The 14,100-nt window shown below is 47.1% G+C and overlaps 1 protein-coding gene and 1 long non-coding RNA gene across 2 annotated transcripts in view; one reads left to right on the forward strand and one right to left on the reverse strand.

Moving 5' to 3' along the window:
- Positions 1-559: 559 nt before the first annotated feature.
- Positions 560-10,284, reverse strand: TBR1 (T-box brain transcription factor 1). The gene is made up of 6 exons (XM_055291963.2): positions 9,354-10,284; positions 8,619-8,773; positions 8,141-8,262; positions 7,407-7,565; positions 6,187-6,248; positions 560-3,061 (listed from the first exon to the last, which is right to left on the reverse strand). Exons 1-6 carry the CDS (start codon positions 10,043-10,045, stop codon positions 2,203-2,205), a joined length of 2,049 nt encoding a protein of 682 aa, XP_055147938.1. The 5' UTR covers positions 10,046-10,284; the 3' UTR covers positions 560-2,202.
- LOC129489436 (uncharacterized) overlaps positions 3,654-14,100 on the forward strand; it is a 114,094-nt gene continuing 103,647 nt past the window's right edge. Inside the window, exon 1 of the long non-coding RNA XR_010113670.1 lies at positions 3,654-3,695. This is a non-coding gene — a long non-coding RNA (uncharacterized lncRNA). The remainder of the gene's footprint in view (positions 3,696-14,100) is intronic.

The raw sequence follows: 14,100 nt of genomic DNA on the forward strand, positions 1-14,100 counted from the left end.
TACCCCTGCCCAATCTTCGGAAACCATCCACTCAAGAAATGTAGGCTGTTCTGTGTCTGCGTTTACAGATTCGCCACTCACCTCCAAGGCCTCGTATGTACAACCAGAATTTACTAAATCTGCGGTCAACATCCTATTTTGACATGCATTTAAATTACACCCTACTTTTGGCCAACGCCTCCCGCCTTACTCTGTGGAATTTAAAGAAATTCTTAACTCCTTATTAAAGAACCTCCTTTTCCTGTTCGCATTATTTCCAACTTCAGAGAGAATCAGATAAATATGATGAGAAAAGTGCATATGTTTTCCTGAAAAAAGAAAATGAGCGCAGAAAAGTGAAACTTGGCTCATAGGTAGCTAAATAATTATAAATAAGAAGAAAAAAAGTAGTTCCTGGAAGTACTATAAAACAAATTTAAGGGGAAAATGGGAGGTGGCTTCCATTAAACAGGCTGCCCATATTGGAGCAGGGACGGGCTAGTCTTCCTTAACCCTTAAATATCATCACCTATAATAATTAAATTATTTTCAAACTGTAAACTGCTTTCAAACACCATAGTTAGCGTTTTTACCAGGTTTATTTTACTTGTTATACACAGACGATACAAACGAGCAAAAAACAAAACGTTTCTCAATGGAGTGTGTTCTTGTATAAATTATTCAGTTCACAGACAAAACGAAACAAATATAAAAATCACAACATTAGATTTACAGAAGAGCCAAAATATACACACGTTTAGACCCTGAATTCCTATTAGGAAAAATCCCCCCATGGACTGGAATCTAGATTGAATATTGTGTATGATGCATATTTCACATTAATTTTTAAATACAAAAAAGTATAGGTTTGCTACACAACATTAGAAATCCTACTAATCTATTTCCAGGGGGATTAATGCTCCTTATCAAATATAACAAGACTTAGGGGAAAATCAGTCTTACTTGCATTAATGCTAGTGTTCTCCCAAGGAAGTCAAATTTCAGCTGTTTCTAGGTGGTGGGGAAGTCATTTTCAAAACTAAAATGCATAAAATATACAACTCACACAATTCATCTTCACTAGACTACACTATAGTTACCAACAATTCAGTCATCTATATCATTAATAGAGTATTCATTACAAAGATTTACAGCATATAAAGGTGGAGGGGGTACTGAAAGATATTCAGAAACAGTTTGTCAGCATATTTGGCACCTGCACAGACCAGTAATGGATTTGGCACTTTGGGGAAAAACAAATAAGGCAAAATAATATTGCTGATGTCGAGCTATTCTATTTGGGGGGGGGGGACATACAACTCCAGTTGACTTTGCTTTGCAGGCATCATGCCACTTAATCGACTTGCCTATGAACAGACACCTATCCTTTAAAGGTGTTTGGGTGGATTCTCCTTAGCTATTTGTGTGCATTAGGGCACATAGTAATTATTTCATGCAATGGATTGAGGAGAAGTGGGAAACTCATCACTATTGAGTATTTCATGTTTCTAGAGCCTCTTAGAATATTATCTCACAAGAAAATTAAAAGAGAGAGAAGAGAAAGTATGAGAAAGGAGAGAAAGAAAAGCAAAGAAAGGAAAGGAAAAAAAGGTTAAGCATGAACTGGTTTTGTGCCTTGACGAGAATAAAAACTAGCCATTCGTTACAATAAATTAACACTATGTACAATCATTTCACAGGCTTTGTTCCACTAAAATTATTAACATCCCTACCATCCATCCATCCATCCATCCACTCGGGGATAAGAAAGGACGCGCTGGGTGGGTCCAGGTTCTAGAGTCAACATCCTATGGTTAATGTGGAGGCCGAGACTTGGCGGGTCGGAATCGCTGCTGCCTGACAGGACTGCCCAGGTCTCCTAAAGGTGAAGAGTTTCATTACAAGAAAGAGAAGTAGGAGGTAAGAGAAAGATAAGGGGGAGGGGAATTGTAGGAGGATAACTCCACAGAAGAAGAGTAAGTAGGAAAACCAAAAGGTTTACAGCAAAGTTGAAGGTCGGTGAGCTAATTGCAGAGACTGCTGTGCAAAAAAGGTTAAAATCACGCCCGGAGACCTGCACTTATTCGCTGCAGACGGCCATCGAGGGTCAAATAAAATGAGGGGGTGCGCAAGGAGGAGTGTGGGGAGGCGGAGCTGGGGAAGAGCTGTGAGGGGCTGGCTGGGGGTCCGGGCCACGGCGGGGCCGGGGCGGGCAGGGGCGGCCTAGCTGTGCGAGTAGAAGCCATAGTAGCCGCTAATGTCCTTGGCGCAGTTCTTCTCGCAGTCCCGCTGGGCCAGCACCTCGCTCTTGAGTGGGGACGAGCTCTCGGACACTGGCGTGTCGGCCGGCGAGATCCGCCTCCGCTTGGCCTGCTCGTAAATCCCCGAGTCGCTGGAGTCGATGGACTTGATCGAGGAGGGCGTCTCGATCCAGCTGGAATCCGACAGGTCCTTGGGCTTGGCGTCCTCGGCGGCGCCGGGCGGCAGCGGCGAGCGCTCGGCGGCCAGGCCCTCGGCCTCCTCGCCCAGGTAGGGGTTGGCGCCGGCCATGCGCGCGGCGGCCGCGGCGCTGTTGGGCCAGCAGGGCAGCACCGAGCCCGACTTGGTGCCGCAGTACTGCGGGGGGCTGCGGGCGCCCCAGCCCGACGGGTCGGCGTAGTAGCCGAGCGGGCGGCCAGTGCAGCCTGCAGCCTGCAGCGGCAGCGCCTTCACGCCCGCCGCCGCGTAAGAGAGCAGCGTGGCCGCGTTGCCCGCGAAGTCCGTGGCCGTGTCGTAGGCCGAGGCCGCGAAGTCCAGCCGGTTGTTGGCCGGCGTCACAAACCAGCGCTGCGGCGAGGGCGCGCCCGGGTCCTCGGCCTGCTGCGGCGACAGCAGCCCGTTGGTGTGCGGCACGCTGCGGTCCGTACCCGGCCCGGGGCCCGCGCCCGCGCCCGGGTGGAAGCGAGCCTTGGCGTAGTTGCTCACGAACTGGTCTTGCAGGAAAGAGCCGGCCATGGCGTAGCGGGCCCCGGGCACGATCTGCGAGCGCGGCGAGTCGTTGGGCGAGGGGGTCAGTCGGTCCATGTCACAGCCGGTGTAGATCCTGCGGGGTAGGGAGAGAGAGAGAGAGAGAGCCGAGGGGTGGCGCGGAGGTCCCTTGGGGTGAGGGTGGGGGCAGAAGGGAAGGCCACCTCCACTTTTCGCCCACCCCCACACCCTCCATCTACAAACTTGCAGTCCAGGATTTCCTGGAGAATACAAGAGGCCACAGACCTCTATCATTCCCAGAATAAATCATGGAATTATAAAAGGAGCCAATCTGTCTATGCAGGGACCTGAGCAAGATACAGACCATCAAGGGAACGACTTCCCTCTTCTCTTGCTCTCTCTCGTCAAGTGTACTGGGGTACTGAGAGAGGGCCACAAGCAAGGACTTTCATCCCACTTCTCCAACATATGTGTGCACATGAAGGCAGATTTACCTAGGGAGTAGGATGCTCTTTGCCCAGTGGGCCTTTCCTGTGCGGTCAGAGTTTATGAGTGAAATTTCTAAGCAAGGTACTCACTCCTCCACCCTTTTAAGACCTCCTGTGTCCTTTTGATTGTTCAGGTGATTTCTCTCCTTTTTCTAGATTGTTTCAGAAACCCCTAGGAAAAAGCCGTGCACGCAGTAATCATCAAAGACTGGCCTTCACCCGTGTTCTGGAACCCGAGGTCTGCTGCTGGAAGCCTCCAAGGTACTTAGTGTCTATTGTTTCCCCTGTGTGAAACTTTCACTCCCACCTCTACTAATACAAACAAGAATTACTACTCGGAAACAGTAGTCATCAATCAGAAATGTTATCTTAAGAGAAAAGGTGTTCTTTACTCTGACCTTCTTTTCCTAGCTTTTGGTCCGTTACCCGCAGAAACTTCGGGGCAAACCTACAGTGCAAACCTACAGTGCACTTATCAGCCTACTGCATGCAATGGACCACTAATAATAGCTAACCTTTACGGAGCTCGACTATATGCCAGGCACTGTGAGCTAGGTAACTTTTATTATCCCACTTTACCGATGAGGAAATTGAGGCAAAAGGAAGTTAAATAACTTGCCCAACCACCGACAGTGATTGTGTTGCTGGGAATTACCTTAGATAAAATAATCAAAGATTAACTTTAGGCCCTGGGCCTAGAAAATCCCATTAGAATTGAGAGGAAACCAAGGGTTGGATGAAGATTGGTAGAAGTGTTTTCTCATACACATGCACACATGCCTCCCTTTTTATTTAGCTCACACATAAATGTTTTAATCTTTAGTCAACAGACTGTTTTGAAGGAGAGCCTCAGTCTTGTCAGACCTTAATCCTTTGGGGAGGAGATTCCCTGGTGAGTGGCCAAGCAAGCTCCTAGTACCCCATGAACCCTTATACTTCTCCCTCTTTCTCCAAAATTGAGCCATGTCCAAGTAACCAACGTAAAAGGGGAAAGGAAGAGTGTCATAAACCACTCAACTCTTCTCTGTCCCCTAAAAGTCTCAGGTATTTTTTTTGTAGAGATAAAGAAGCTTTTATGAAAGATTTAAAGTGATTTAAGATCAAAGAGGAGTGGCTTTTCCAACAGAAGGCAGCCAGAGGAGGAGGGGCATGTGAGAGTTTTGCTGTGGCTGCTCAGGTCCGTTCTGTTTAGTGCACGAAATTTCCCTCCTGAAATTGAATTCCAGTTTCAAATAAGAGAAGTAGAGGGAGGCAGGAAGGGAACATAACTAGCAAGGTGCAAATATCTTCTCTGTTTATCACCACAATATTTTAAAAAGAAAAAAGCAGTCTGCAAAAGATACAGTTTAGATGCCCATCCAGGTCCCACCCACTTGGGATTAATGAATTGATTTGTGCAAAATAAAATGCTTTTGAACAGATGTTCACAACAGAATTAAAATCTCAAAATCTACAGGACTCTCCTCTAACATCTCTAGTCTCTTGGGCCATATACTTTCCACTGTGCTGGGCACACCTTTTTAGATTGCGAGGAATAGAGTAGCCAAGTTTTTATTCTGGGGAATCATATTGATGAGACTTGCTTCCTTTGGAGTACTTTTGAAGAATATATATGGTGGTTATAGGCAGTAATATCAATGACTCTCTTTTAAATTATTAGAAAATATCAGGAGGGATGGTTGGTATCTGCTTGGAGATGGAATAGAGGCAGTCACTTGTCTCTTTCTCCACACATTGAATCTATGCTAGTCAAAGGCAGCTTCAACTTTTTAGCTCTGTCTCCGGCGCTCAATGTAAGCCACGAAATTAAGATGTATGTACCCTTTCCTTTTATGGTCAGAAAACGTGGGGGAACCCCACAATCCAGATTTAGATTTATAACACTATCTGAACTCTTAGGCACTATGGACCCTGAGTGAGAATTGCAGAACAAGCCCAGAAAGCATTCAGTTTACACCTACTGTTGCCCCCAGAGAACAGCATTTTGATAGAAAAGAGGGAGGTAAGGGAGGCCTAAAGAAAAGGGCACCAGCATGTTTAATTAAAACACACCTAGATACAAAAGAAAGAGGAGATATTTTTCTTTTGAAGCTTATAAATAATACACAGCAACACCGTCTGAATCTTTCCAAAAGCCTAAAACGACCGTAACAGCGGTTCTGCTCATGAACTCGCCTGTGGTGGGTGCGTATTTGTATTCAGTCCGTGGTAAACTTGCACAGGAAATGCTATTACACAAAACTTGGAAATGGGTAAATAAAAGTCGCATATGCTAAGGAGACTGTTAACAACTGCCAGAGGATCCACATGCACTTTTAGGCAGAATTGCCCATTTCAGACAGACATAGACAATCTGAGCTGAGCATCTGCAGCGCCACGTACAGTACTCGCACCAGAGAACCAGGGCAGCCTCCCCAGCCAGCCAGCCAGCCCCAAGGCCCGCCAACAACTTTGTAATACACAGGAAAGCTAAAATTAGGTGGAGGAAACCTCTGACCAAAAACCGCACAAGTACCAAGCCACAGGTCACCAGAGAGAAGGGGAGCCAACAACAACAACAACAACAAAATGAAGAAGAGCAAGAAGAAAAAAGAAGAAGAAGAAGAAGAGGAAGAGGAAGAAGGAAGAAGACCTCTAAAACAACCTTGTCTTCACGCATTCCAGCTTTCAAAATCCTTGTACATAATAATCCACCTTTGACCTAAAGCCCAATTCCACAGCTATTTGAAAAGGAAGATACAAAATTACTTACGTGTCATAATTATCCCGAAATCCTTTTGCAAAAGGGTTGTGATCTATTTTCAGTTGTGTAATCTGGCAAAGAAAAGAAATGAGTGTTATCTCACCTTTTATACGTGAAGACTGGGTGTTTGAGAATATATCATCTGCCACTTTTACAGGGGCTTAAGGCCTACAATTTATTAAATAGCAAGGTTTTCCTAACTGAAAAATTTGAGGGATTGAGTGGAAAGGAAAAAATGAGAAAGTATCATGAAAGTTGTGAGGAACATGTTTAAATTAATGATACCTATAGCCAAAGGACTGCTTTCAGTTAGCTCTCCTGTGTTTTCTAAATTGGTTCAAACTCACGTTTTAAAAATGCTTGTTACACACAATGCACTTATTCAGACAAAAATCTTTAAGGAGAACTTGAATTCATCACTAAATGTTGACTATTTTAAGTATTTTATATTTTAAAACGTTTGTTGCTTCTGACTCACAACCTGAGAAACCACAAGTTGCATCTTAAAATCAGGTTGGATTTAAAAGCATGTTTTAATTTCTGATATTATCATTTAAGTAAAAAAAAAAGAGAGAAACACAAAAATCCCTATCACTCCTAGTAGTCAAATCAGCCACCAAAATCAGTTTTTGCAAACTTGCAAAATCAGAAGTCTTTCAAGTGCTAGCAAGCTCAATCCATAGTCCTCAGTAATTTGATTTATTGTAGTTTTCACATATATGAATGTGTATGTTCTTTTGATCTCCCAGAACAGTGATGTTTGTTCATTTCAGCCATCAGTTCTGAGATGAAAAAAAAAAGAGAGAGAGAGAAATTTTTTTTTAGATGCCAAAGCTTGCCAAGAATAAAATGCACGGGGAAATCTGCTTGTTTTCTAAAGGAAAGAGAGAATTTTTTTTTTTTTTTAAAAAAGTGGATTTTAATCTGTTCTAGTTCAAAGCCCAAATTAAAACTCCCAAAAGAAGAGTCTTTAGAAATCCTGGCCACCTCAAAGGTGGCCCGGGTGACCCGCAACGAAAACAAATAGAAAGCTTTTTTCCCACCGGCTTGGTATTTAGGAAAGGTGCCGTGGGCAGGCCCCGAGCCCCAGGCCTTAAAACGCACAGCGGAGCCAGCTGTTGCTGATGTTAGCGCTGCTAGTACCCTAGTCCTGCATGGCGGGAGAATGTGAGAGGGTGGGAGAGATGTCTGTGCCGCCCGCCTCGCGCCCAGCCCCTAGGTCTCCTTACATCGGTGTTCTGGTAGGCGGTGACGGCGATGAACTGAGTCTCAGGGAAAGTGAATGTCTGCACGCGGCCGGGCTGGCTGGTGTCCTCCGTGCCGTCCTCGTTCACTTCCACCACATGCAGGCGGGGCTGGTACTTGTGCAAGGACTGTAAAACCACCATCTGTCCGGCAGGAAGAAAGGGGAGCGCCGGGTGGCGTGTTAACGCGGTCGCTGTGCGCGTGGCTGAGTGCGCCCGGCTGCGCGCCCGGGCCGGCGGAGGCAGCCTGAAGCCCGCCTCCCAGGCTAACTGACCGCGGGACTCGCCTGGCTGGCGGCTGGCTGACTGGGGCAGACCGGCCTTCGCACCTCTGGGAGCGAAGATAAGCCGGGGCACCGGAGAAAAGGGGGAAGCCGACCGCCCGATCCTCAGGGCCCTTCTCCTAGTCCTCCTGTAAGGAGGAACAAAGATTTCCACAACCTGCAGATCTTGTGGGGTTTCTTCTCAAAATCAATCAGTATTAGTGCTTGGGAAGGTCGGGCACTCCAAAATTGGGCCGACGGAGGTGTTGCCAATGAGAACAACTTTATAGATTTAATATAAATTTGGAGGGTGGAAATACAATTTTTAAGTCTTTGTAATGAAGCAAAGAAACGTGTATCCAGTTCCATATGCTGCTTTACACTGACTAACTGGATGTCAGGGAGGAAGGGGTGAGAGAGAGAGAGAGAGAGAACACGAGCGCTTGAGCCACTGACCTGCCCATTGTTATTTGAAGCTCCTTTGTTGTTCGTAAGTTTTAATTTTCCAAAAGAGATTTCTTGGCGCATCCAGTGAGCCCCAGTGTTGGGGGAATCCGGATGCATATAGACCCGATTTCCTAGAGAAAGAAATACGTTGTTTACATATGCCCCTGGCACTGCCCAGTCCCAACTCCTCACCATGTAGGACACACACACACACACACACACACACACACCTTACTCCACCGTGAAGCCCATTAACTGGGGCTTTTTTAGGCCATTCTTTCTTCCTATTAACTGGGGGTGATTAAAATAGCTTTTGCATAATCCTCCCCCTTCTCGCAGCTCAGTCTGTCCCCCTGTCCCCCTCGTTTCCTTTTAGAAGTCATTGGCCGATCGTTTTAAAAGTCGCTCGAGCCAGTCCACAAAGGCTTTAATTAATCATTCTCACCTAAATAAGTGTCAAGAAAATGTGTTAATTGGAAGGACTTGCCTTGCACATTGGTGTCCGCTTTGCCGCAAGGAACCCATTTGCCTCCTTGAAACCTCCAGTGATTGGGATCCGCCAAAATCACATCCACAAAAATATTGTAATGAGCCGTGGGATCGAGACCAGAAATGTTAAAACTTAAAAAAGGAAACATGCGCCTATTTAAATTAAGGGGTGGGGGGAGAAAACAAGGAAAAAAGAAACATAAATGTTAAAGATTAAATGCAAGAAGCGGGGCGCCAGATAGCAAAGCAAAACTTGTACTTGCAGCAAATAGGGCGAATATTTGCTGGATTAGAAAAAGGGTGGTGGGAGAAGAAAAGAAATGCAACCCAAATCAGGGAGAGCAGCGGGTAAGCTGGAGTGGGAAGGTGGCAGATATCACTGCCCAGGTGGAGAGCGAGGTTGGCGACCTGCGTCTCCACCTGTCCGTGCATGCCAGTGTTGATGCGTCCCTCCCATCGCCCAGCCGCTGGCCAGGGCTCTTCCTTTTTCTTGCCTTCCTCTGGCCACTTACTGGCTCTCCAACCACGTTCCTAGAACGGGGTCCCCCCCCCCCCCACCAACATCACTGTGGCGGTTATCCTTTCCACTTTCCCCTTTTCCAAAACTAGCCAACTCTAGGGCGCCTTCCATTCCGCTCCCGACCCCAAATTGTCGCTGCCGCAGCAGTCACAACCTAGGTGCACTTGTCCCCGGCTGCGCCTAGAGCAGCGGCAGCCAAAAATGTAGTATTACCTTCCCTGTTTGGTGATGATCATCTCCGTTTGGTGCCGGTGAAATTTCAGCCAAAGGGGCCTGTTGCACAGGTACACCTGTGCTTTGCCGGGCACCAGCCCCGGCTGGGTGGAGGAGAACTGGTAGAACGGAGCTCCTTGGTAGGAGTGGCCGTACTGCTGTGGGTAGGGGTAGCCGGCCGTGGGGTATCCCTGCGGCGAGGAGTTGGATAGGAGGCTGTTGTAGGCTCCGTTGGTGATGACCGGGTGGTGGGCCATGTAGCGGCTGGGGCTGCCGATGGAGAAGGCGGGGTGCGCCGGTCCGTGCTGGCCGGGGTACGGGAACATGGCACTGGGAGCAGTGGCCGCAGACTGTGGCTGGCTGGACTGAGAGAGGAGGTAGCGATCTGCAGCAGAGCCATCGAAACTGTGACGAAGCTCAGAGACCCCGTCCAAGACAGGAGAGAGTTTACTTCTCTGGACGTCCCCTGGTGAGTCCTTGGAGTCAGGAAAATTGTCTGTATCTGACTGATTCGTCATCCCCCTGGTAATTTTTTTCAAAGGTGAACTTCTCTCCAGGTTGTCAGTGGTCGAGATAATGGGATGATCGTGCAAGACAAGCTCGGATCCGCCTGAATGTGGGTAGCTGCTGCTCACATTGAGAAATTTCTTGGAGAGCATGATAGAAGGAGAAAGGCAGTGCTCCAGCTGCATAGCTCTAGAACCTGAACACTCGCCCTCCCGTCCCTGGTTTTTAAAGTCCTATTTATCATAAACTAGAAATCCACAGACCCCCTCACTAGACAGAAAGCACTTCAACCAGCAAATGCTTCTCAAAGGTTTGATTTACTTTTTTTTTTCCCTGGGAGAAGAGATTGGCCAATTGACACTATGCAGCAATCAGAAAAGGCTCACTTTTGATCTTGCTGCTTGTGCAGCCGATGAAACGGCTCCTGCCATTGGTTAACTGCTGACAGTAATTTAATTAGATAGACATTAATTAGGATAATCACCTGGCTCCTGGTAGCGACGATCATGGCAAATTGAAGGGGATGATTTTATTGTTGGCTTGGGGGGTGGGGAATGTGTGTTGGTTTACGTGAGCACTGTTGTGTCACCTTTAAGCTTTGTGACCACTGCTTTAGGAAGATTCAAAGATGTGCAATTTACTAAACATTTCCTACCTTCCCCCCCCTTCCCCCCTTTAGAGCGGAGGGGCGGAGGAGGGAATTCGACGATGCTAGGAGACTTTTCGGATCTGAATGAGCCAAATATTCAGTTGAATGTAACGATTTCAAGTGCAAAGTATACAAAGCGCGAGCCGGTGGCCTCTTCTCGCCCTGTAAAAGTTCCAGAGTCTGTCTTTTCCAGCTAATACAAAAGCACACAACACCTGAGCTGGTGCTTTGTGAGCAGATCCTACGTGTCCTCGGCGCCCCCACCCCCACCTTTTAAACTGCAAACATAAATAAATAAATCCCTGCTGCTGAGAGCCACAGCGACAAGCAGAAGGGGAGGAGGAGAGGGGGCGAAAAGCAGCAACTCACCCACCAATCCACCCACCTCAGGAAGGTTCGGTTTCTTGGTTGAGCACAGAAACAGTGACAATCTATGATCTCCTTTTTAAGTTTTGAAATAATCATAAGCTGTCGGGCTGAAATGCCTTAATGTATTTGCAGTGATGTTTACCGGCTCTTTATTAAATATTTTATCAGCGCACTTGGTTGCAGATTATCTGAAGAGCATCTAACTGGGGGCAGGCGCCATGCATCCTTCTAGTCCCTCTGCATTTCCTTCTCCCTGAGGTACTGGCTTGGCGACAGGTTCAAAAGCCTCGCCAGGAAAAGAGAGGGCCGAGTCCCCGTGCAAATGGGCTCGTCAGAAGCGCTGATCTGGGGAGACAGAGTGGAAGTGGTGTCAACACAGTAATCGCTACTGAAAACGTGTGTGTGTGTGTGTGTGTGTGTACGTGTGTGTGTTTAATGTTTATATAATCTGGAGGGGAGGAAAAGCATCCATGCCAGTAATTTTAAAAGGAAAAAGAATCTAAAGAGGAATAGAAAAAAACCAATTTAAAAAGATGTTGGCACAAATAAATAGCACGAGGCCCAAAGAGACCCCGAGGTGTAGGGAGGAGGTCTCCCAGCACCGGCTCTACAGAGGAGCCCAGCCTTCGGCCTGAGCCAGAGGGCCAAGAGCGGCAGAGGCTTTTTATCCGCCCAAAGCTGCCTCCCGCGGCCCGGCGCTCGCTGACCTGCCCTCCCGTGGCTTTCCTCCCGGACGCCGAGCCGCGCGGGAATGAGCAGGAGGAGCGCCGCCCAGAGCTCCTCTCGGCCCCGAGAGCTGGCCGGCCCGTGGGCGGGCTCCGCCCGGGAGACTGAAGGAGCAAGGGGTGAGCTGCGTCTGGCGCAGAACCCAGGGGCACATGCTCTTCCCGGGCTAGACGCGCGGCCTGGGCACCTCAGCCGGGGGAGCCTCTGGCTTCGAGCGAGCGCGTGTGTCCTACCCGGGCTAGGGCAGCTCCCGGGGTGAGAGCAGCGCCTAGGGACATTGGGTGGGTCCTGAGCATGGGCGGAGACGGATTAACCAGACTTGCGACTTCGCCACTGTGGTGCATTTTCAGAGCTGCGCCTCGGTGGGCCGAGCGGTCAGCGCTGAGCCGAGACTGCGCCCCTCGAGGCGGGCTGGGCGCCCTGGCTGCAGAGGGCACCAGCTGCGGCCTCCATCAAGGCGCCGCGGGCAAGGCCCTGCGCGGGCGGCCTGGGCAGGGCAGGTTGATGACCAGATGTCCCAGACTAAAGCCGAGACAATTTTCTGGGATAAAAAGAGAGCCAGACCCATTTTTCCTTTCGAAAGCAAACCTCAGCTCCTGGCCAGGAAGCTTCATAAACAAGCAGTCTCAGCTGTTGAGTCGTTGAGGTGCGGGGGAGGGGAGTAGGGGATGCCATTTGACACTTGTTTTTCTGCCCTTGACCTTCTACCGCCATTTGCCCTCATGAGAGGCTTTTGACCTCTTGACTACTTTTGGCTACTTTTGTTTCCTTCTTTATCCATCTTCAACTTCTCTGTCCCTGAGTGCCTCTCCCTCCGTTGTTTCGGAAGACAGTACTTTCCTCCGTTCTCAGTGGGACAGAGCCTTAAGTGTGTAAAGAGGTGAGACATCACCTGGGCTCTTTTTGAGGCTTTGCCATTCTCGACACCCTAAACTGCTTTTTTTTTAAAAAAAGAAAAAAAAAGGAAGAATGCTAAAATGAAATGTTAAGGTGTTAAAGGATAGAAAAGGGAAAGAGTGCACCTTCTTCAGAGTTTTTAAGGAATTGATGTGCTGCTCTCTGACCCACTTTGGATTATCAGTACCAAATTCAGTGATTGCTCACATATAGGCTATGCCTTGAATTTATATATATTAAGGAAAATGAAGGCTTTCCTCAGAACCACCACATGTGCCTGTGAACCATACTTCTAAAAGAAGGCCAAGGCTTCTTAAACCTTAAAGTGTATATGAACCACACCAGGATTCTTATTATGATTCAATAGGCCTGGGGTGGGGCTTGCTTTCTGTATATATAACGAATTTCCATAAGACCCAGATGCTATTGGTCCAGGCAGATGACACTTTGAATAGTGAGGCCGGAACTTTCAGTGCCCCCATACTAGTCTGAGAGAAAAGCAGGGACATTTCTGCGCTAGAGACAAACAGTTTTGTTTCCAGAGCTGCTTTACCTCTGCATGATGGAGGGGTAGATATACTCACATAAGCATGCTTGAATGCGTGCACGTGTGTGCGCATACACATACAGTCTTAAACAGCTTACTAAGTTTGTGATTAAATGCATCTTTTCAATGCCTAACTGGGCCTGGGACATCAGGCTGCTGCGAAAATAGCTGTACATTCCAAGACAAAGGTGTTCACTGAGCCTTGCCTTCTTAGGGCATCTTGATTTTGATCGACTCCAAATCTACAAAAAGTAATGTAGGTTTTTGCTAGCAAAGATTTTGACAAGGTTCTGAAATTGGGAATGTCACCAACATGAACCAAGTGAGAGTAAGTGGTGTGTGGCTATAGGGAGTCCAGGAAGATGAGGTGATCAAATAAGGGCAAAAAACAGGCAAGGTAAGCCTTCCCAGTCACAGGACTCTGGATATTTTCAGAGGACTAAGTGGCAAACAAAACCAAAACCAAAAAAACCCTTTCAACCCAAATATTGAGAATAGTTCTTGAGATGTTAAGGCCTTCTTCTGAGGGCACTGTAACCCCCCAAAATCATTGACTAGCACTCATTAACAACATCTGCGAAACAAGTTATAGAATCTTATTTGCAAAGGGAAAAATCATATCCAAAAAGCCTGCACACAAGTTTGAATTAGGCAAAAGAAAATTTCACTAACTTCCACTTATATTTTAATTTTAAATGGTTAAATGTAATCCCAACAACTTAAATTAATACATATTACATGTCCTACATAAAATATACTGTCACTATATCTGAAACAGTAAACCATAGGACAAGCAAGAAATGCTCAGAATACTTCTTATTCCACCAAAAAAGATACTGTGAAACATACTGGGAATTTAAGCCATTTCTACTTTCAGTTTCTGGTAACTTCATTAGGCAACCAATAAGAGCCTAGACTTGTTCCAGTAGGACAGTAATTTGATCTATCACAGCACTCATAACAGTTCTAGTAGGTTAAGTTAAATTGCAAGTCCCCATGTAAAACATTCTTTTAATGAAGCTATAGTAATACTCTCACCATATTTTCACAAG

The sequence above is a fragment of the Symphalangus syndactylus genome, chromosome 9 (assembly GCF_028878055.3).
Source record: "Symphalangus syndactylus isolate Jambi chromosome 9, NHGRI_mSymSyn1-v2.1_pri, whole genome shotgun sequence".
Lineage (NCBI taxonomy): Eukaryota > Metazoa > Chordata > Mammalia > Primates > Hylobatidae > Symphalangus > Symphalangus syndactylus.